The sequence below is a fragment of the Trichogramma pretiosum genome, unplaced genomic scaffold (genome assembly GCF_000599845.2).
Source record: "Trichogramma pretiosum strain Unisexual culture from Peru unplaced genomic scaffold, Tpre_2.0 scaffold9, whole genome shotgun sequence".
Lineage (NCBI taxonomy): Eukaryota > Metazoa > Arthropoda > Insecta > Hymenoptera > Trichogrammatidae > Trichogramma > Trichogramma pretiosum.
Window position 1 is genome coordinate 391481 of NW_019641697.1, and position 23954 is coordinate 415434.

Genomic DNA, 23954 nt, shown 5'->3' on the forward strand with positions numbered 1-23954 from the left:
GAATTAATGCAACAACTAAAGTCTTCGTTTTTAATTTTGCCACATTCCTTTCAATTAAAACAATGAAAATAAGCATTTTTCAAATGAAATCTTAAAATACACACTTCTCTCGCAGTTAAAGACATACATTTTGTGACAAATACAAGTTTTATTGTTAAAATTCAATTACGATTTTTATTTTACTAAATTATAAATATAATCTAATCTGAATATGAAAAGCAAGTTAAACAACTAGTCAAGTAATGTAAAAAGAATGTTCTCTCTGTGAGATGATTGCTTAATTTAAATTTACATGGAGTAAAAGCTACATTATGTATTAAAAGCTCCAAAGCTCTAATCTGTTAAAGCATGCAATAGATAGTTCCATGATAACAATGAATAGAACATTGGATACTTTTTTTACTTTTACGATTTTAATGAGAAATATTTAATATACCTCAAGACTTGACACGAGTCTATTTCAAATTTCATTTCTATCCAAGCTTATAGTAGTTTTAAACTCTACAACGAGTTTTCTTTTTTTTCATGTATCAGATTAGAGTTTTCTAGGTAAACTATATCATATATAAATGTATTTATATATGCAAGGGAAATAGAGTTATTTAATATATTGGCAATTTTCCGTTTACTTTTGTAGCAGTGTTTGAGATATTTATTTAGTCTTAGTGTACAAAGTTAATTGTCAGAACGTTTGAAATGACAGTCCACAATTCTCAAAATTAGTTTCTACTTAGCATAGATTTTTGGCATTACAAAATGATAGCTTTGATGCTTTAAAAACTCATATATTTATTGTTTTCGTCAATACATAAATATCGGAAATAATAGTGAAATTATTCTGAAGTCTGAATAGTGGAAATGTGGAGGCTGCATTTTTCGACATTACAAGGTTATCATTGATAGCAAGGCATTCTTAGGACGATGCTAAAACGTATCGACTTGAAGATTGTCTGACATGAAAGCAAACCTCGAAAATTGTGAAAAAGCTTATTTAGCTAGATTATATACTTTTTTTTTTCAACGACATTACTTTGTGTAAATCGTCCATTTACTTTATAATTCTATACATCAATTAATGCATATTATCACTCCTAACTCTTTTATGCTTCGCAACTTAGGTACATTCATCAACAACCACTGCTTATTTACTTTTGTTTTTACCTCTCTGATTTCCCTCTATTCACCAAATACATTTTAACTGCATTACAACATTTTTAATATTATTTGCTTACTGATATTAGACAAATTATTACTTAAATTTTATTAATTCACCATAATCAATCTTATGCAGGTTTTTGAGAACCCTTCTTGCCAATAAGTGATTTATGGATGTGTGGAATGACACCTAGAATTATTAATGTAGATATTAATTTTTTTTTCATAAAAAATAATAAATAAACTTGATTATAATCAACTTACCACCACCAGCAATGGTTGCTTTGATCAGACTGTCAAGTTCTTCATCTCCTCTAATAGCTAATTGCAAATGTCTGGGAGTGATACGTTTGACTTTTAAATCTTTTGATGCATTACCCGCCAATTCAAGAACCTAAACATAAGTTAATAAAGTTATAATAAAGAATTTAACCATGGACAAATGATTATAAATAAAAAATATTTACTTCAGCGGTTAAATATTCCAAAATTGCAGCACTGTAGACAGCAGCTGTGGCTCCAACTCGTCCATGACTTGTTGTTCTATTTTTTAAATGCCTATGAATTCTTCCAACTGGAAACTATAATTAAAAAATTATGAAATATTAATTATATTACATACTGAAGAAGCTATTACTTAAATGTAAATTTAAACATGAGTTTATTACTTTAATGATGGAGACAGTTTAAAATATTAATAATTTACAACTGTGGAAAAATATCAAAATATAAAAAAAAATAATTATACATATGGTAATAATAAAAAAGTAGATAATTAGCAATAAAAATATTAATTGATTCATTTAAAATGCAAGTGATAAAAATGAATGAATGTTTCTTCATGTGTTATTTAGGGTAAAAAGAGTATTATGACAGTCACTCGTTTCTTTAAGAGCATTTGAACACGATCGAATTAAACGCGTTGAATCGAACGAGTATACAGCTCAGCATGCAGCGTTTATTGTAGAAATACGCTGACGATTTTATCCACTTGGAAGGTAATGTTGAATTCGTGTAACGGAAACTTGGCGCGCGAGCAGTCTTATGTTTGTGGGACGGTATACTATGGCGATTGGCAAATACTAACCGACATGTAAACACTCGCCACGAACGTCCAACGTAAAGCGTCCGTTGCTTATTTCGAGTTGTCAACAATTATCAAGCGTACAAGTGCGAATTTGTTTAAAACACTTTTAAATTTAAATATTTAAACTCGGAAAAGTAGAAAAATTAAAATTTTAAAATTTTAAAAAATTAAAAAATTAAAAATGGCACAGGACAAGTAGAGTTTAATTACGAATATCAATAAATATAGACATTTGATGAGAAAAATTATTTGATATCGGAAAAATAATGTCTTTTGTTGAATTGCCGTATACGAAACAATTTTAAAATCACCAAAGAAAACGAAAAAAGCAACGATATTGAAAGCGGGGAAACATTTGACGATCGTACCGAAGACGTGGTCATAAAAAATCATCAATCAAGGTTAAAAAATGACGAATCTAGACGGACAGAAGTTTATTGAAAAGTTTCGGAGCGAGATAGAGCTTAGGCTTTCGCGCCATTTGTTGTTGATTTATCGCGTCAGCTCACGCAGGCGCGGAGCCACTCTGATGGAGTAAAAAAGAGTCGCTATGCTCCGCAGCCGCTGGCGTTGTTGGCGCGCGAGAACGACAACGTAGACGCGCCCGGGACGCAGTCCAAGCTCTTGCGACTGGTCCAACTACTGGGAACCGATGTTTTTGTAAAAAATTCGATAGACACTTACTTGGAGTCCAGCTCGGGCCGAGCGAGAGACCGCCTTCGCTTTGGCTTTTCCCGAGTCTTTTCCTGCTTTGCCGCCAGCCTGCAATAAAAGCGGGAAGGCAAAATTTTAGGTTAATCTGGCATTACTACTACGGAGTCTGATGAAATAAGAGGACATAAAAAAAAACAAACGAAATCGATCGGCTCACCATTCTCGTAAAATCTAGAAGCTTTAGTGTAAAACAAGGCGCAAGGGCACGAAGCACCAAACTATTGTTGACGATTTGCAATCGCAAATGACTGCTCGACGAAAGCTACAACTTGTTTGTCTTGGCGTAACAGTGTGTGTGTGTCTAGGGTGCGCGACGCGGCTGCACTTGGTCACAGTTTAGTCTCAACTGAGCTCGCTTCGGCGCAGCGATGTTACAAGTTCTTGGCTTCGTTTTCGTGGCTGTGTCGCTCGGCGGAGCTGCTTGCGTGCTCGTATATTCGTATAATATGCCTATAGCGCCCGTAGGCAAGCTTCCATAAAGTTACTATCCCTCGCGCACGCGACCCCCTTCCCTTCCTCTCTCTCTCTCTCTTTCTCGCTTCTCTGTTCCTCGGCTCGTATGCCATATAACTATATATAGTACACATTTCTGGCGCGCGCTTGTTTTCGACTGGCACACACACAGCAGTAGTAGCTCGCAAGTCTCGACTTGTAAGTAATCCTACGCACCGACTCAGCAGCGTTGGCGAACGGCATCGAGCTCGCAACTCCCCGACTCCACATTCAGCTGCCTGACGCTCTCGAGGCTTGTATACCCTCGAATGGGCCGCGTAACGTAAGATGACGGTCTGCGTGCCGCGCGATGTTTCGCTCTTCTCGATAGCGCCTGCCTCAGCCTGTAGCGCGGATGGACCTTGGTCACCTCGCTGACTCGTCGACAAATTCCAGACTCGAATAAGAACGAGCGAGAAAAGCAAAGAGAAAGCACAGCCTACGAAATAATAAAATACCTTCGACGCCATACCGCGAAAAGGACAATCGCACAGATAAGGGACATGAAAGTTTACAAAGCTGCTTGCTGTATCTTGCCCTATACGCGAAACTTTTCCCATCGCGTCAAACCAATTCATCTTATTTTAATAACCGGTGTCGATTTTTTTGAATTTTAGCAAAAGTGTTTTTCTCGATTAAACTTCGAGTGGATATCGTGTCAAATTAAAAGTACATATTTTGAATAATGAAATACAGGTTTAACAGGGAATTTTTTGGAAGATTCAGTTTTGAAGATTTTTTGTTAGCATTCGTTCAGATCCTAATTCATGTTATTAAAAAATTTCTTTGACTTATTGTTTAGTTTCGAAATAATGAGATACACCACGTGTATATTAATATATATTTAATTGTGATTAAAGTATTTAAAAATTCTGGAATACATATTTGGTTAGGCGTAGAATAATTTCATCTCTAGTAAGTTAGATCCTCCGCTGACTCAGCCAAATGATCGCATTGCTCTTCTAAATCATCCTGAAAAAAGAAAATTCGATTATTTCGTTTGTAAAAGAATAAAAAAGATTCACGAGAAGGTTTGCAATATGAAAATGACCTCTTCGAGCTCCAGACATTTGCCCCACTCCTTGAGGGTGATCTTGTGATCGTTATCGGTATCGCAGGAGTCGAGGAAAGGCGCGATGCAGTGCTCGAGAGCCATGAGGGGCGCTCTGATCGGGAAGAGCTCGTGCCGAGAGACGGACCTGTCGTGGGGATGGCCGTCCAGATCGCACCACTTCCAGATGGCGGCGTTGGACCAGCGCAGGGTGTGATTGGACTCGGCCTCGCGCTGCATCTTCACGTAGTGATGCGTCAGCTCTTGACGATCGGCCAAGTCGCGCATTATGTTGAACAGCCAGTCGCGCATGCGACGCGGGAAGTCCAGCCGGTCTTCTTCTTTGCATGCCTGGAATTCGTATAATCGTGCTATTATTTTATTACTTATATGCGGCTAAATTACGAGTGAAATTGTCAAGTTAATAAGTAGAGCTCGTGATTTGCTTCTCTTCTTACAACTGAACTTTAGCTTCGCACGAAACTCGTTAGAGCAAATTTGAATATTTTCTTTTTAAATTCTACATTATGTTAGAAATATAATTAATAGCAATAGAATGTTAATCTAAGTTTCATAATTTATGCTACGGAATAGGGTGGTACAATTCTATGCCCTGCTACACCAGGGCAAGTATTTAAAAAACGCGCAGGTAATTTTAAGACAAAATGTTGACTTACGGGCATTTGTTTGCACTGGCCATAATATTCGATATGCACGTGCTGGTAGTCGGGTCCCTTGCAGCGAGGATCGTTGGTGTCGCAAAAGCACCTGGCTTGATAAACCTCGCAGTCGCTCCCGAAGGTCTCGTTGTAATTCGTGCAGACGTGTCTGCGGGGATCGTTTTCCTCGCCGCACTTTTCGATGCAGACGCACTCGGCGGCCCCGGAATCTTTGTTGACCTACGCTCAATCGGTTTAGCATTTTAAGCTCTCGGCAAAGCGATTGCAGTTGCGACGGAAAAATTATCGCCGAGTTTTACCTGGCAAACCCGTCCGGCAGCGCAATGCTTAGAGCGACACAGATCCTCTTGGGATGTATTGTTATTTAACTCTTCGTTCAATTCGTGACTGGATCCTTCGACATTTTCATCGGTTAGCTTGGGAGACGCCTCCGTGGTAGTTCTTATCCGGCGGTGATGCTTTCTTCTTTTCTATAATTTATAAACTTTGAAGAAATCTCGTGGAAGAACATTTCGAGTTGGCCCGATCAAAATTCACATTTCGATTTAAACGCATACTCTAAAACTCATTGTTGAGTTAATGTATCAAAAATTTCGCCTTTTAAAAATATACCGAATAGATTGAAAGCGAAAAATTCGACGGAAATAATCAAGTTTCAATTACCTCTGCAGATGCACTACCGATGAACAGCAGTCCAGCTACTAAGAAACCAATCAGCAGTACTTTACTTCCAATCATTTTGCAACTGAAGAAAAAGATTCGACGATTTATTGAGATGTAATTAATTTGTAGAGATGAAACATATTTTTATCCAGAGTATTTTTATGAGTACGTTAGATCGGACTTATTTCATTTTACCGGCTAACAAAAGGTATTGATTACCGCCTGCATATCTCTCGTTTATGCACTAGTCAGCATTACATGTAAATACACACTGATATCTGTGCTCAAACATGATCCATATTTAAAATTTAAAAAAGTCTTATCATCGAGTGTAATGCATTGTAAACAGAAAACACATCCACATTGTCACATAATTTTCTTATTAATTCAAACGCTGTCATTTTAAATAGAATTAATTTCAATTTTGCATCAACATCAATTTGTTAAAGAAAGTATGTGAAAATGAGTTGATACAAAGAAGCATGTTAATAACTGTCCTCTTTCATTTATTTGACATCAGAATAAAATACTTGCAGTGCAAAGTATAAAAGCCTCTAAAGTAGGCTCGATTTTCGTTGCTTCGAGTCAAGTCCTCGGACAAGTTGCAGGAAATATAATCCGAAAATAAATCAAAAAGCTCACGCGAGAGCGCGTTGGTCGGAGGCTTGACTGTGCGCGGCGTCTCCGCAGCTAGCAGCTTGTAAAATAGGGCGTACATGCCGCCGAACGCCTGGCGAGTGTAAGCGCGCCGGGGCACTACTTCTTGCGCTTTGATACATTTTATGTGCGCTGTCGCTCGCAATCGACCAATTCAATGTTCGATCTTGAACACAAACTTGAGATGATACCAAAATTTTGATGTAAATCGAATTGTACCACCATGTATGCAAAGATTTTTTCGGAATATTTTTCTAAAATAAAATACCATGCTGGTGTTTCTGTAATCTTTAGAGGTCTAGAACATTTTTTAGGAAAATGTTCAATAAAAATGACTTTGCTAATCATCACTCATAAAAGTCTCTGCTACTTTTCAAAAATTTTTCCAACGGAAGATCGCTTCTAAATCGAGTTTTGGCATAAAACTAACTTAAATTGAAAAGCTTTTTTCATAGTTCACTCAAAAGCTCTTGTCGGTTCGAACAGTACCATTCACGATCCGGTATTTCAATTTTCAACTGAATAAAGGCAATGTGCTCAAATCATTACCATCATCAAGATTTTTATTGAGTATCTAAATTATACATAGCTTGATGCGCTTCCCTTAGCTTTGCCAATTCAGTTAGAGAATAGTTAATAATTCAAGTTTAGCATACAAATAGACATTGTTCTCGTGATCGATTGCAATAGAATTAGACAAAATTGACAGTACAGTTGACAAAGTTCAGTCAATAAAAAATTCTCTTCTAGTGTAGTATGAACAATTTTATTGTAAATAAGTATAAATAAAAAAGACCAACCTGCGCTTGAAGTAAAAAATTAAAAATGCAACTTGGCACGTCTCTCTGGACGCGCAAGTAAAAACGGCCGTAAGCGCTAAATGCAATTGATAAAAAAACGACTAGTTGGATGTGACTTAGCAGTGACTGGCTCAATGGGCCGACGGAGACTGCGGCCTTCCGACGACGAACATCGAGACGGCTCCGATTTTCCGAATGATCTCGCTCATCTCGCCTGGCTCGCCCACCAATCGTCGCTCGCTCTCCATATAAACTTATTTTACTTACTTTTGACATCCGCTTCGACAATATCGTATCGCGCGGACTTGCAGCAGTCCATTGATATTCGACAAAAGCAAAGCTTTTCGTGACGCAGCTTATCCTGTTAGAGGTCCGATTTTTGGTCAACTTTTCATTAATTTTTTATGTAGAATTTTATGTACGATTGAAACTTCATATAAGTATTTGAACTCGGCCCCAACCCAATAATCGGTTACTTTTATTCAAGTCATATAAACGTTTGGACAAGCTTTAAAATCAATTAAAAGGTATAATAAATCAAATTATTATTCAATACTTGTAATTTTTTATTTACAAAGGTTTTTTTAAGTGAAACAATGGAAATATATTGCAATATAAGGAAGATAGGTATTGTATTGGCGCAAAATGATTTTTTCTAGAGATCTTTCAAAACTCTTTTGAAAAAACAAGATTTTACAAGATAAAGGCTGTATATGAACAGCACTTCTATACTGAATGGGTAAAATAACCCTTGTTCTTTTCAAGATGTTTAGTTCTTTCAGATAATAATTTCTTTATTTTATTCAAGTTGAATTAAATCGTTAATATTAATTACTCACTAGAATATATACGGACACGACCGAAAATTCGACCTTACTACACTCTACAGCCTAAACAAATTTTTTCAAAAAAAAAAAGGCTATTTCGTACAATTCTATTTATACTTTATGATCTTCCTTTTGAAAGTTTCAACGCCCGTTGAGATATCATTATCTTTTTAAATTTGTTGATTAACTACCGCGAATATATTTTACTACAAATGCACAACAAACATCTCCAGGGCTTCTTGCATTATTTTTTCAAATTTTTAAAACTAAAAATAGATTTAGAGGCGAAGTCGAAAAAAAATGTCTTGCATATAATTTTTGCTGCATCCTAACGAACTTCGGGTCTAGAACATCGGCTTATCGGCTATTCTTCATTTCATATAAAATTCCTAATCACTTCTAAATCCAAGGACCCCTTGCGCGTGATAATTTTAACAAATGCGAAGCTACACAATTACACATTTTTGATGATTCAAAACCAAGTGACAGTTCGATAATCAAAAACAAAAATAAAAATTGGAAGAATATGTTGATGGAATCAAAGTCAGAGTAAATTAATTAAAAGACATAAACGAATGTATGTTTTGTACATGTTTATATACATTATAAATTTTTTTTATTGAAATATTTGAATTCGAGATCATACTGATTAAGATTCGATACAAAAAACTTAGTCAATTGCATTATTTGATAAATGTTACATGGTAATGATTTGCAAAACTACAAATTTAACTACTTATCGTTAATGAAGTGTAAAAAGTTTTTTTACATTTTAAAGCATGCATTCAAGAATTTTAGATTTAAAAATCATCAAATAAATTTTCAATGACTTTTTCAGCAACATGATAAAAATTAGGAAAGCCAGTTTCCTTGGGGTTAAAAATAAAAAAAATTCATGTTTTATATCAAGTAGCCTCTTTATCAAGATCTGTACTGGATTGAAAAGTATTAATTTCAATAAATAACAAAAGTGTAGGAATATGCTGTACAAATTATTCAAATAATTCAAGTCCAATGCAATCAAAATTTATTAGGCTATGCTATTCAAAATTATTATCGGTATAAATGAAGTTATACAAGACTTAAACATATTAATAGTCTTTTTTTAAATGCCTCAAATAAAAATTAACTGAGTTACAAAAACCAAAAGCTTGCCTTTTAGACAGTTGATTTAATATAAAACTTTTTAAGTTTGAGTAATAAATAATTAGTTGCAATAGCTATCGCACTTACTTTTAATACATATATAGCTTACCAAAATTTGGTAGCACAGCCTATAAAATTTGAACCAACTTTACTAATATATAAAGGCATAACTTAATAAGCTTCAGTACAATTCTTGACTCATGAATTGATGAATTAAGGCCTGTTTCTCATAACTAATAATCTGACCAAGTCAAAACTTGAACAGAATTTTATAATTTTCCATTAAATTAGTTTTTAACTAGGCAAAAATATTTCAATATGAGTCGCAGTTGAACTATGCGCAACTCAGATTGCATTATGACGTCTGAAAGATTATAAAAAAACTATGAATTAAGTTACATAAGCTCTTTAAGGCTAATTTTAATCTTAAGAATTGACAAGCATTGTATTTTGCCTTAAAAAAGATTTTTATAGCACATGAAATATTTGTTCAAGTTTTTTTTTAATAAAGGAGGTCTCGGGAAAATATATTCCTATGCAATCGGAATGTAGTTTTCTCGAGTTTTCAAATGTTCTTTTAAAGATCACTTCATTTTTAATTTTTCTTGTGAAAATGTTTCCTTGACGTTTTAATTTTAGTTTGTGTCTTGACAATGTATAGAAAATATCAGAAAGTCACGAGCTAGAGTTTGGTATTTTGTAAAAATTAACGACGGTTATGGTAGTTTTGGCTGTTTGGATTTCCTCCAGATTGTCTTAATCCTCCTCGCCCACTTTCACCTCCACCGCGATTGAATCCACCACGCCCTCGGGTACCGCCGTGTTGACCACCTCTCATAATACCAGGACCACCTATTTAAAAAAATAGCTCATAAGTTAAAGTGATTAAAACTATTTTGAAATATAACCAATGATTTTCAATTATTTAGAATATCATTGATTCAAATACATTATCAGGCGTCTGCAAAGACTAAATCATTTCATACCTGGACCACGTTGTTGCTGCTGTTGAGTTCCTAGAGGACGAATGTTACCATCGTTGCTGGTATTCGATCGCCCACTACCACCTTCACGTGGTCTAACTTTTTTTTCTTCAACATTCAATTTTTGACCATTTTGATCCGGGAAATAGATTGGCTAAATGAAAAAAATTAAAAATTATTTGCTAGAATTCGTAAATGAATCTTCTTGAATAAATAAAATACTTACGAGATCATTAAGTACTTTATTGACAACGGTTGAATCTTCAAAGGTTATAAATCCATAATTTGGTACTCTGGTATTATTTTGTCCTTGAATTCCTTTAGCGTTTCCATTTGATTTGCTGTGGACACGAAGATCAGCAACGCGGCCATATCGTTCAAAAACTTGTCTCAAGTCATTTTCAGACGCGTTATGAGGGAGATTTCCAAGGAATAATTGATGTGCATCAGTATATCCTCCTGGTCGACTAGTACGACGCTCGCCATCTATGAGCATTGTTCAGTTAGTTAAGACTCTAATATTCTATTGTTTAATTGAGTTGAAAAAACTTACCTCTTTGCATAGGTCCCCCAGTTCTAGGTAACCTTTGTTGATACTGTTGTTGTGTCTGTTGTTGAAGGCCTCCCATTCTATGCGCATGTTGATTTGATGGCACATTGTTGGATGCTGGAAGAGGTGCTCCTGTTGATTGTTGATGCATAGGAATTCTGTCTTCTATGTGGAGATTTTGTACTGGTGGCTAAAATTAATGTAAAGATTAATTTTCATTATTCGAAATTTTTAGAAATGTATAATTACGTGTTTTAGCATTTAATTCTACTTACGGGTGATAGTGAAGGTTTAGGAGTCTGTGGACTAGTAGTTCCAACGGTTGGAAGAGCTTTAACGAGATTAGCGTATGTTTTAGGACCATTGCTCATAACATTTTGCATAGATAGCTGGTCAGGTTCTGTTTCAGGAACAGATGGTATATAGTTCTGCTCTGTTTCAGATGGTTCGTGACTCTCTTCAGATGCAACATGAGAATCAGTTTTAATAGTTTGTTGTTGATTTGTTCCTGAATGTTCACTTTCAGATTGGAATGATTCTTCATTCGATTTTTCAGTTGCATATTGTTGCTGTAGAGATTGAGGCTGTTGAAGGGGTTGTTGAGCAATTATTGATGAGTCTTCATGGACCGAACCATTGATTGTAACTTGCATGGTTGAAGGATGAACCTGAAATCATGAGATTAGCATAAAAATCAGTGTGTTTAATTATTTTTTGAAAAATTATTGTAATAATACTAACTGCTTGTGGTGGTATCGCATAATACATAGGCTGTTGCTGAGCCAACTGTGGGGGCTGCTGTTGTAACTGATTTTGACCTATTTGATCATTACTAATTTTTGTTGTTATTTGAGAAATTTGATTTTGTTGGTCATCTTTTTCAGCCTCTTGTCGGGTGTTTTCAGCATCTTCTTCCCTTTCAACAGTTTCATTAACATTGGCATCATTTTCTACCTCCTCCTCTTCTTCTTCATCACCATATCCAAAATCTTGGTACCGGAAAATATCATTGTGAACATAATATTTGGTAGGACCTTGGGCAGCTAGCACGAATGTTTGAGTGAAGCGGCGCATGGGATGACCAGCATTAGATAATTCTCCAGAAACCTAAACGTGATATATTAATTATTAACCAAATTTGCAACATCACTCATGAAACATATTTTTTTTTAGATAAAAATATGTACCTGAACGACAACTCCATTGCCAAGGGTTGATTGAGAATCAACTTGATTGATTTTGGCGTGACAATCTTGGAAATTCAGAGCTTGAATTTTCTGGTGTATTTGTTTTTGACCAATAGCAGGTAATGATTCTCTGTTGCTTTCTAGTCCTCCGTGAACAAAAGAAGAATGGTTGTTGTAGAACCGATGGAGATGGGTAGGAGCCCTGTTCAGTAGTGTATAATACTGTCGGACAAATTCACGACCGACGCACTGAGGTGAAGGTGATGCCTCCATGACCATTTCCTAATTATCTGTTTGTAGATTAAAAAAGAAAACTTGTCTTTGGGTAGATGAACTTTAGTTGGCCTGTAGATGAAAAAAATAATTAAAATTAGTAAAAAAAATTGTAAATTTAGTTAAAACCATAGTTTAAACAATAAACTATGAAATATTTATTTGAACTTGAAAAAATATTAGTATAATTTGTAACAGCTATAAACTTTTAGGAGCCTAATGAACCATTATAGGCGTTTATAACAAAAGTGACTTGAAAGTGAGCCGACGAGTTTAGGATATGGCGTCATTTGCGCATGCAACGCAATGTACGAAAATTCAGTCGTAATGCAAAACGACAATGGACTAGTTTTATTCAATCGAAGCGCGAGTAAAAAATCAATAAACAATAAGAAGCAACCTGGGGAAAAGCGAGACCAAATTGGTTGGTTAAAAAAACGTTCAACTTGGCTCGTACGCTTACGCACACATGCACATGCTTTCGGTGTGTGGATCATCAGTGTAGAAGAAAAAGTGAAATGGAAAAGAGACGACATGGTGCGTGGCCAAGCTGAGAAATAAATTACTCGGTTTCTGAATTCTCGATGAAGCAGGGACGCGTGCCGGAATAACCCGGGACAATTATTATGATTTTTTATGATAAAACACAAAAGTGCCGGCAGTTACAGCTACTGAGGAGCTGGTAACTTACCTGCGAGATAGCTGGAAAATAATCACTACTGAATCTGCTTTCAAGCAAGTCTTTGAATTGTGGGGACAACAATGAGATGACTCAATGCAATTCACCCTCTCAAAAGCGAAAATGAAGCGCGCAATTAATATTTTTTCAAGTTAAAAAGGGTATCTGGGTGTATACTAATGGATATACTGACACTGCTTTCTTACGCCGCTAAAGCCTAAGACTGTTAGTAGACGAATCAGGGGTATAAGCCTCGAGGTTCTAGATACGAACGCCCACTCGTCGAAATGAATCGTTGGACGGCCACAATTTCTGTTTTTTTTTCACACTCATAGGTGGCGCTATGAATTTCTATAAGGTGCCTCTGCAGTGGCTCGTTCGCACACGAGTGACAAGGTCGATGAACTTTTATTTTCAATTGTACTGTTTATTTTGAGTCATGGATGCTGCATTAATATAATCTTTTTATTATTCATAACTTTTATTTATCTTACAGAAAGGTCAGAAACTATGGAGTACAAAAATGACTTCCCAAATTATATAATATTATGATTTATGACTGTCAATGGTCAAAATTCTGGACAGAAGCTTACGCGACAGGCAGAAAAATTCAATTTTTCCGAATTATAATTTCTCCAATATAATTTCCAACTCGAGCATAAATAAAAAGGTGGGTTGGTCTATTTTCGATGAAATATTTGACCACATCCGTGTTACGGTTGTATACCCTTTAGTTATGTTAACCGTATATAAACGCGAAACATTTTTACAAGTGCCTGACGTGTAACTTTAAAAATGTCTGTTCTTTGGCATAATGCGTGGCAGCCACGTTATGAGCTGTTTATAGAGATGCACGATTTAAATTAGCCTAAAATTATGGAATTTTACACGGATCTGTGATTCTGCCATGTGTCGCTTTTAAGTATATCTATACTTCAAGTCTTTGAATTTATGAAGTTCACGCGCGCGATTCTACTGTTCACTGTCTGTTACAGTAACGAATTTCGATTTTACCATAAATTTATAAACTTTTTATTTAAAATAAAATACATTCAAGTTTTTGCTGTAAACAATTAGTTCAGAATCGTGAATCAGGTAAATCGCATAAGAAAAAGTCTACTCAAACTATTTCAAATTTTTTTCTTCTTTTTTCATAAAATCTATAGTAAAAATCAATACGAGTGGGGCTTTTTTAATGACGTTAGAATTGGATTAATCAACTAAGATACATTTAAATCGCTATGGTACTTGTTCTCTACAATAAGTAAGATAAAACTTGCAATTAATTTACCCCTTGAAAATGTAATGTTAAAGCTTCATAATTTCAATTAATTACGCGCAAAAGTTAATACATAAAAACTTGTAATAAAAGGCATGATAATCTAAATATTATCAAGAACGACTATAAATCTACCATCCTTCTGCAGTGAAATTTGAAGTGCTCCAACTGTGGCTACTTGATCAACTATTTCAATTATTTTAATCATTGCATATAACGTTAGTGCGAAAAATTAGATATCAGTTTAGATTGGATTATAATTTTATTTCATGATCAGGTTGATAAAGAAAATACAGTTCAATTGGAGAACCGCTTACAATGCTTTTAATTAATATTTCATGACAGATATTACAAATTAGTTTCAACAGAGTAAAATAAAACTCTATCGTTACTTATGGACAAATATTTAAAGCATAATTATATGCTTTCAGAATAATAAAGCTGTAATTGCAGCAAAATTTTTAATACCCCTATAATTTTTGCGTTCGAACGAAGAATTAGGCAATAATTTCGTCTGAAATCATTTCCTTTTACATTAAAAGAATATATGTACATTTATATCTAGTTATAACTTAGCGCAAATATTTCAAGTGATTAATTTATAAAAAACATTCTATTTTATAGTAGTAATGAAGTAATTTTCGTTCTATATTATTGAGAGAAAAACAATTATTCAATTATCATGACAAAACAAAGTTTGAAATCAATCACTATGTACACTGATTACTATTTTAATTCATCAATAGTAAATAAAATGTGAGTTGTTTGAATAAGGTGAATTTTTATCAGAGATTTCTATTTTAATTGTGACAACTAAATCATCGTGAGCAGCCTTAATTGAAAACATAAGGTAGAATATTTTCCAAAATTGGAAACATTCAAATTAGACTTGAAAAACTTTATGAATTTATAAATTATAAAAAAAAAAGAAAAATTTTAATTTTAACCACTATATCGGGAAATTTTAATTGGATATTACAACTAATGTTACATCATCAACCAATTTATCATATTAAGAATTCAGATTAGAATGTGTATAAATCGAAGACAGAATGATTATTATTTGAGGCAGAAATAAAGAAGTAAATATCTTATGCCACTTATATGTCTATACAAGTATTGCTCTGTTCATCTTTAGGATGAAATTGAGCTGTAACAGCTTTTTTGGCAAAGCTTGGACACAATGTCAAAATACTTCTAATGATGATGATAATGATTTATTAACTAAGATGCTCGATGATTCACTTTGTTCATTGACTGTTGATGCATACGCGGTTGCGCATTAGAGTCTTGATAATGATGACGAGTCTTTGCTGTGGAATGATGATTTGACGAGTTACGATTATTAAATGATGAATGACCTGCAATAAATTTAAAAATACATTATTAGAAAATAAAATCAGTTTGAAATTAAAATTTTTAGGAGAAGATGTGAAGGATAATAGAAATTAGATAAGGTGTGTTCAAAAATCAAAATTTATAAATTTACACCAAACCAGAGTCAAAATTTTCAATTCAAAACAAAAGAGCAGTTCAATTATTGATCGAAGGTCAGAAAAAAGAGAGAAACTCACCAATAGTTAAGATGCTAGTGGCATCATGGTCGAAATGAAAATTGTGGTATTAATAGGGCTGATGCCTCTGATTTTGGCGACCACCACCTCTCTGTTTTCCGCCAAAGCCTGAGCCTCCTGAAACACAATTAGTGAAATGTTTTAAACTATGCTTCACTACAGCTTTAATGTTAGATACAATCAAGTGTCTACTTTTCTATGAAGCCAATGCACTAAATATTACTTGCTAAAAGTCATTTTATCAATGAAAAAACCAAGAGATTAAATTGAAACATAGGTGTTAAAATAAATGTATAAATTGATAAGCAACTTGATAGCTTTGACCTTTGCGAAATTCAACAATGTCTCAAGCTATGCACTTCAAAAATGAATTTTGTCTCTACTGAAAACATTTAAAAATTCTATTGAGAGGCTACAGGCTAAGGTTGTAGAGCTATACATATTAAACTTATAATTTAGCTCAATTGATTATAACAGTAGGCAAGATTCTCTCTTCTTTACCCCTTTCAACAAAAAGATTTTGTTGTATTTAAATACAACCTCTAGTTATTGGATAAACTTACAATTTTGATTATGCTCTGCAAACTCTTGCTTGTTTCTTATCTATAGAATTTTCACTAAATAATATATACTGGTAGAATTTAAACTCAAATAATTAAGTTTTAAAGTGGAAAAGTTTCGCACATGCAACTTATTTACCAATGTGTCATAAATATATGAATTTTTCATGGTAATTACACTTCCGCAAATGTACAATTAACATGTAATTGAAGAAATTTCGAGGAAGTGTATATTTCAGAAAATATTCATCTTCTTATATTTATGTTGACATGTGCGCTTGGAGCAAGAAATTAAGTCATATAAAATGTAAAATAATTATCGAGTTTGCTCTTTAATTATTAAGAAAATTCAGAAGATGCAAGAAATTCATGTCAACGAAAACAGAGAGCGACATATAAATAAAAATAGTAGTAGGATTTAGGATATGTATAATTAAGAGATTAAAAGGGACGCTAATGCGTACCTTTTCCGCGTGCACCACCGCGCCCGCCATTGTAGCCACCATCGTAACTACCGCCATAGCCATAGCCATCTGCATTTTCATGGAACAAATGGTGCAAAAAAGTCAACTTAGTGAATTCTATGAATTTACTTGATTACTATGCACTTCTTATAAACAAATAATAAAAAAATTTAATAATCAAATGTAAGATCTCTTCACGCACATGATCATTTTTTTTGCAAATTAGTCATTTTTTTAATTGAAATTAATAGTTTCTTAAATATATAAGAATATTTAATAAAATTATATACATTTTCAAGTACCTATTCAAAGTTTGCAAATTCTTAATTTTCGAGATATAATGATAAAAGTTTATATAAAAAATGATTAATGTTTCACGTTAGAATAAATTTCCATAGTTATTAAATAGATAAAAAAAGTAAAATTTACCATATCCTGCATAGTCATAGCCACCATAACCACCATAGCCACCGCCATAGTAGTCATAGTTACCACCATATCCATCATAGCCACCTCCATAGCCGCCTCCGTAACCACTGCCATAGCCGGCACCATAACCACCTTGTCCCCATCCTCCTTGACCACCAAAACCTCGACCACGGCTTCCTCTAGCTCCGCGTCCTCCTCTACCCATGCCTCTCATGCCTCCCATATCAGGTCGAGGGGTGGCTTTTTTAACTTCAACATCTTTGCCATTGATGGATTGTTTAGAATTTTTCAGAAGCTCATTAGCTACAGCTTCCGACTCAAAGGTAATGAAACAGAAGTTTTTCCTTTGGTTTTTGGTTTTATCAAATGGCATTTCCATTTCGATGATCTGTAAATATTTGTAAATGTAATAAAAATTGTAAGTATTTGTTTGGCTATTTTTTTTTTTTTTTTTATTTTTAAAGTAAAAATTACTTACAGTTCCAAAGTTGCCAAAAAATGATTTAATGTCTTCATCAGACAATTCCGTGGAAAGTCCACCGACAAAAATTTTACCATGGCGTGCTTTTGCTTTCTTTGGATCAACTTTTTTACCATTTATAATGTGATCTCCATGAGCCATAGCCTGAAATTTTTTTATTTTCATTAATGAAACTTGAAGAAATAAAATACGATTTCATAATAAACTTAAAATATATGTAAACTCAGAGAAAAATTTTCTTCAATTGTACTCAGTAGCAGAACTGACTTAAAAATATCATCATACAATTCATAAATTTTTTTTGGCATTGATACAAAACTATTTTCAAAAATTTTACCTTATCTAAAGATTCAGCTTTGGCAAAAACAATGAAGGCAAATCCTCTTGAACGACCAGTAGTGGGATCTGTTTTGACGTTGATGCTCTCGATATCACCAAATGTACTAAAGTGATCTCTCAACTCCTCTGAAAAGCAGAAAAATAAGAATTATTTTTATGGTAATAACTAAGTGCATTCTGAAATTAAATCAATTCATTTTTTTTAAATAAAAAACTCAGAATTAAATTTTAATCTCATAAAAACAATGCCATTTTGTTTTCTGAAGGTGTCCTAAGATAATATTCATCATAGTTTAGGCATTCAAGTTTTTCAAGTAATTTAAAAAAAGAAAAAAAAAGAAAATAAAAAGAAATAGTATACTCACTGTCTGTTGTTTCCCAGCTTAGTCCACCCACAAATAGTTTCCTAGAAATTGCAAAAATAAAAATTGTAATATAATTTTTTATATGAATATTTTTGTTTTTTCTTTTAAATTTTTTATAATATAATTTAGTGAAAAAATTGAAACTATTGATAAAATTGCTAAAATGATCCTGGATTATTGCATAATTTAAATCATCATTGAATAATATTTAAAAGTCACTGTAAAGCAAATAATGGAATTTTATGTCTACTGTAACAGACCATTTTTATCAAAAAAAAAAGAAGTTTTTTTTAATTTACAATTCAGGTAATCATAATCAATTAACATATTAACTTTATTATATTACATTGTAATGAAATTCTACAATATTAATAGGAAATCGTTGTCAGCTAATCCATATCAATTCTGCTAGATTCACCTTTAAGAATATTTAATTTATACTAATTTCATGAAGAAAAGCCAAGAAAGAATGGAAGGAAGTACCTATCATTCAGCAAATCCTGGTTGTCCATAGAAGACCTGTAAATGTGATTGTCATAAATGCCCATGACGAATACCAGATAATTAGATCTGAATTTACCCTAAATCCCTTTGAGATTATACGATTAAGTCTTATTTATCTAACTTTAACATTAAAAACTTTAAGTTATAAAACTTGGATTCCTGAAATATTAGAAAATTATAAAAAAGCCCTGTCAAAAACTCTTTGAGAATTGGAAATTATATGCATAAGTTTATCATTATATCAAATTCATATTAATAGTTTTACAATTACAATATTTACACTGGAAATACCGCATTCAGAAAAAGATTTTATAGCCATTTCAATTTCGTGATAAGACAACTTACACAGTATCAGAAGATAAAAATTGAAATTTATATTCTAGAATCAAGTAATTTAACACACAATAGTTTTTTTGTATATCAACAAGTACTGAATCTTTAACCATTACTGCTTCATCTAGTTTAGGCTTAGAATCTGATCCAATCTAAATTCAAGGTAATTAACTACTTTCGCGATAATAAAAATGTTCTATGACATGGTATTCATTCAAGCAAAATTTTGAGATCTGAACTCCATTGCTGATAAATACCGTGGAGGCAAGTGCTTCCATGAGCTGTCATCGTAGCTTTGCTGTTGTTCTCAGGTGCTGATACCACATAAGCATCCATCTGCAAGCACCATTTTCATCAAGCAGGTCCATTTGTTCACACGTTTGCTTGCCACCTGCAGACCAAGCCACATAAATTGGGTTAGTGGCATTCCGAGCTCCTAACCATTATCAATTTTTCATTTTGTTCATTTCAATGATTTTTTAACCTTCATTTTAATACCTCAGTTTAGATACGTTAACATTGATACTGTGCTCCGGCTCATGATGCAAATGGCACTATATAAAACTTTTAAAACTCAATCTCGATAGGCATTATTGAATGACTGCTCTTATGTACAAAGATGTCTGGAACATTTTTACTTCGACACTAGTTTTAAAATACTTAAAACTATTTGGATACGTAAACAAGTTACTCCAACTTTGAGTAAATCAACACTTGAACACATTGAAATTTTTTCATAAAATGTTTTTGTTTGAAAAGCATGTACTGTTAATTTTGAATGCGTTGAAAACCTTTGGAGCACACAATTAAGGTAGGACACTCACGTACTTATTTATTTATATATTTTCAAACTCAATGATCAATTATCATTGAAATGATAATCATTTTTAACAGAATCAATATACATAGAATGAGCACATTCAAGTGATGCTATTTAAATCGCAAATTATGGGCTGATTGAAGAAATCTTTAGTGTCTTAGTATTAAAAAAACTTGATTTCACCGTGCACCAATACTAAGCTTGTTTTGAAAATTTTTCTGAAAATCCTTCTTCAAATTGTTGTTAAGTCAATAAATTGTCAAGTAGTTTAAACCCTGGAATTACTTTGTAAAAATAAGTACTGAGTATATATTTTCTAAAAATCTTCTTCAATTGTAAGCTACAACCATACATGTATTTTAGGAATGGTATGGGAGCAATGCAATATTAAATATCACATAAAAAATTCATCCAATCAATTAGGTGCTCTTTTATTATCAATATAGCAAGAATTCGCGTTGATTATAAGCAGTCCAAAAGTACTATATCTGAAAATCATCTAAGTTTTTCTTCAAATTCAAAGCTATGATTCATTTAAAAAATCATTTTGTATCGATGAATTATACTTAATTTGTCATCTTCTATTACAGAAAAAATTATTTAAAAATATTTCCTTAGTAATACAAGTCAATATTTTTGACTATTGAAAATACATTTACCAATCAAGAAGGAATTAATATTAGTATCTTTACATTTGTTTTATAGCAATTACAATGTAAAAAATTGTTGATTTTACATTAATTAATTTCATCAATGATGCCTGTTTAAGAGGCATACTCATTATAACTTTAAACTTTGACATCATCCAACAAAATTGTGTAACATGAATATGTAAGTGTCTATTATCAGTTGATTATGGCAATAGCATTTGATACACAAATCAAAGTTGTCAAAAGAAAAATATATTTTGTACCTTGTGAAAATATTTGAACTGTGTGTTTTAAGGAAAACAGTAAAACAGAAACTTAGTTTAAATATAATAATCAAATCTACTTGTCAACAAAAATTAACGCAAATACTTGCAATAACCTGAGACTTACCATGAGTAATATGTTTATTACAAAATTGAAAATAATATACTTTAACATTTTATGCAATGAAATTTAACTTTAAGGAAATGAACTATTTTTGAACAAAATTAAGACATTTTTATGTGACAAATCATAAAAATTTCAAGAAAAGAGTATAGCTGTTAATGAAAAGGCTATTGTTTGTGTTAAATGCATAGAACTGAAAGAATAGAATTTAGTTTGTGTTTTAAAATGAAAATTATCATGATGAAATGATTTTTATTATTGGATCGGAGGCATAAAAGAGCTGAAAGCTTGTGAATGCCAAAAATTAAAATAAAGTGTCGAGGAAATAGTAGCGACACGTGCAAGGGTGTGTAAGCCCGCCATTTTCGTTTTTCAACGCGTTTTTTTTTTTTGTTAGTCAAAATGAATAATTGCTACTTTCGACGCGATCATAAACGATAACCATAAGTAATCGAAAAAGAAAAAACAAAATTTGATAAGATTGCTGCATAGATCAACAGCAGATGAAAATGAATGGATCATAACGGATAATAAGTGGACAAGTAGTTTGCCGGACATGGTCGTTTACAAGCGCACACGACAGCCATTTTGAGCGATAGTGCTAGCAGCAACGATGACGATGCCGAATCCAGCTCACTATGCTCCACGTTTAACCCAGTATACGTGTTGCCGCTAAAAAGACGCAGTCTCCGATTGCTCAAAGTTGGATAATAAGTAGCATTTATTGATTTTGCAGTTTTGTAAAAAGTAAGTAAGCCGGCTTACGTGGACAAATCGATGCCCGTCTCAATGGGAGCATCGACGAAGCCGCGAGAAATGCACGTAAAACGAAAGTTTTGCGAGCAAGAGTAAGATAGAAGGTCGGGCTCGTAGGAATAAAAAAAATGAAAAATAAAAAAGTACAAGGGTAATAAATCGTAATGGAAAAAGTTACCTGTCTTCTTGATTTTCCTGTCCGTTCTCGGTGGCGTCACCTCCGCCGCCGGCAGCGTTGGCGTTGGCACCACCGTTTTCAGCTTCGCCATTCTGCTCGAAATTCTGCTCGGCAACGTCTTCGCTGAAGTCCTTGTTCTCCTGCTCGGCCATATTGCTGCTAATTGTGTTTCGTTATCAAGTGATAGCGGGTGCAAAACTAACGAGGTTGACACCAAGGGTCGGTGGCGACGTGTAACAACTTTTTCTCTGTCTCTTGGAAACGAATGAGGCGTTGTAAGGGTCGCGCGTAGGCTCTTACGTCTACACAGCTCGAGCGTCGAGTCGAGAAGGCGGAAACGTGCGGCAACTGGCGCTGGCTTTGCAGATCAATCAGAGACACCGCTTGGTATATACGCTGCTTTCTCACTATAGGCGCTGCTCCGTGTATCGTACCGTATGTGCGCGGTAGAAGACGGCCAAAGGACGCGCAGTGCGCAGGGCGCCACGAGCGTCGGCGGCTCGCGGCGTCTCTGCGAACTAAAATCTACCTAGACGTATGTGCAGTTCACGCTACGTACCGTACGTACGCACCGCGAATCGGAGAGTCGGGGAGGGGGCGGGAGAGCGGCACACGGCGACGGCGCAGCAACGATCCTGTCTACTGCCCTGGCATGACGGAGCTAGAATACGTTATGTATTCACGCTGTGATATGGCAATATGCAGATCGTGAGACGTGCACAGTGATGCCACACTGAATGGCCAGTGCAGCAAACTGCAGAGGAGAAAGTTCAAGCCGAGTCACGAGTCCGTGGCGCAGCTCTCGGGACTCGGCTTCGTATTCGGCTGTAATACACGAAGCAGCCCGTAACGTACCTAGTGTAAAAGCCGCTACTCGTATATACTCGGCCGGATTCTGCATGCAGCCTACTCCATTCTTGCTCAACTCGCACATGTTCTATGTACATCTACATACTAGCCTATGCACGAGTAAAGCCATGTATTGACCCCTCGATGTATAAGCTCTCTGACTTGGATATTCGTTCTATCGGTTTGCAGGTGCTTATGAGCTTTTCCTTGGCTAATCAACACGCCCTTAGCTTATCGTTTGCCACTTCTCACCGATGAAATTCGGAAAAAAAATCATAGCGTTGCTTTCGTATATTTTTTTCTCTTGTGCCCTTGTCTTGCAGCGTCGAACGCTGCATAACAATAACGACTTTTAGGAAAGAGTAATTTTGCACTGCGACCCATGTGTAATATATGCGATGAATTAAATTTCGTCTTATTCGTCCTAGAAAATATAATATTTCTATTTTTCAAATGATTTTTGAATAGTTACAGCATTCTTTATAATAATTTAATTATATTTAAATTGAGCGAGTACTAAATATATACCAATTCGAGTGTATGGATTGATGTATTCAATGGTATTAAATGATCGTAAATATACTGGTTTTATACTTTCATAAATCGGCTTCATATTTTAATTTTAAGATTTAATCAAATTTTCAAAAGTATGATTATTTCGATTTTTTTCGATTCAAATACAACATGTTTCGTGCCAAGTAAAATCATTCCTCAATTTTCTCAAATTTTACTGGGAAAATGTTTGGCTCTTTGACGAACTGCTCTACATTACATTCCCTTACTACGTCAAAATTTAAAAAAATTATGAAGGAATTTTAAATTCAATTTCAATATTTTTGATTCAAAGGAATTTTTATGCATCTAATAAAAGTAAGCTGATTGATTAAAAAAATTAATTTTTTCATTCGTGAAAACTGATATGTCAGTATATGACATTTCCTCTGACTCAAATTTTAGTAACTTACGAATAAGTTCAAAGGCTTATACATCTCGAATGATAAAATAATTAAATATTAGACGGTGGGCGAATGATGACAAATTA

General features: G+C 34.0%; 4 protein-coding genes across 9 annotated transcripts; all 4 read right to left on the reverse strand.

The window, feature by feature from the left end:
* Window positions 1–624: 624 nt before the first annotated feature.
* LOC106651338 (histone H2A.V) lies at window positions 625–3400 on the reverse strand. Its single transcript, XM_014369781.2, has 5 exons — window positions 3114–3400; window positions 2927–3004; window positions 1623–1736; window positions 1420–1549; window positions 625–1345 (listed from the first exon to the last, which is right to left on the reverse strand). The coding sequence occupies exons 1-5, from the start codon at window positions 3114–3116 to the stop codon at window positions 1284–1286; spliced, it is 387 nt and encodes a 128-aa protein (XP_014225267.1). The 5' UTR covers window positions 3117–3400; the 3' UTR covers window positions 625–1283.
* Window positions 3401–4277: 877 nt separating this feature from the next.
* Window positions 4278–7437, reverse strand: LOC106651488 (SPARC). The gene is made up of 6 exons (XM_014370009.2): window positions 7300–7437; window positions 5843–5924; window positions 5479–5649; window positions 5177–5398; window positions 4500–4850; window positions 4278–4420 (listed from the first exon to the last, which is right to left on the reverse strand). The coding sequence occupies exons 2-6, from the start codon at window positions 5915–5917 to the stop codon at window positions 4361–4363; spliced, it is 879 nt and encodes a 292-aa protein (XP_014225495.1). The 5' UTR covers window positions 5918–5924; window positions 7300–7437; the 3' UTR covers window positions 4278–4360.
* Window positions 7438–9024: 1587 nt separating this feature from the next.
* Window positions 9025–13240, reverse strand: LOC106651377 (ras GTPase-activating protein-binding protein 1). Of its 2 annotated transcripts, none has more exons than XM_014369838.2 (8): window positions 13138–13240; window positions 11993–12337; window positions 11547–11912; window positions 11081–11473; window positions 10809–10995; window positions 10482–10741; window positions 10259–10409; window positions 9025–10124 (listed from the first exon to the last, which is right to left on the reverse strand). In XM_014369838.2, exons 2-8 carry the CDS (start codon window positions 12269–12271, stop codon window positions 9979–9981), a joined length of 1782 nt encoding a protein of 593 aa, XP_014225324.1. In that variant the 5' UTR covers window positions 12272–12337; window positions 13138–13240; the 3' UTR covers window positions 9025–9978. The 2 variants fall into 2 exon arrangements, with proteins under 2 accessions (XP_014225324.1, XP_014225325.1); XM_014369839.2 differs by lacking the exon at window positions 13138–13240 and adding an exon at window positions 12957–13131.
* Window positions 13241–14466: 1226 nt separating this feature from the next.
* LOC106651634 (RNA-binding protein squid) lies at window positions 14467–22505 on the reverse strand. 5 transcript variants are annotated; one of them, XM_014370249.2, is made up of 10 exons: window positions 22064–22143; window positions 19530–19663; window positions 18919–18954; window positions 18436–18476; window positions 18069–18196; window positions 17729–17875; window positions 17251–17638; window positions 16822–16890; window positions 15798–15914; window positions 15492–15584 (listed from the first exon to the last, which is right to left on the reverse strand). In XM_014370249.2, the coding sequence occupies exons 3-9, from the start codon at window positions 18945–18947 to the stop codon at window positions 15847–15849; spliced, it is 870 nt and encodes a 289-aa protein (XP_014225735.1). In that variant the 5' UTR covers window positions 18948–18954; window positions 19530–19663; window positions 22064–22143; the 3' UTR covers window positions 15492–15584; window positions 15798–15846. The 5 variants fall into 5 exon arrangements, with proteins under 5 accessions (XP_014225732.1, XP_014225735.1, XP_014225731.1 ...); XM_014370245.2 differs by lacking the exon at window positions 19530–19663 and having other exon boundaries at window positions 22064–22504; XM_014370247.2 differs by lacking the exons at window positions 18919–18954; window positions 19530–19663 and having other exon boundaries at window positions 22064–22505.
* Between the last annotated feature and the right edge of the window lie 1449 nt (window positions 22506–23954).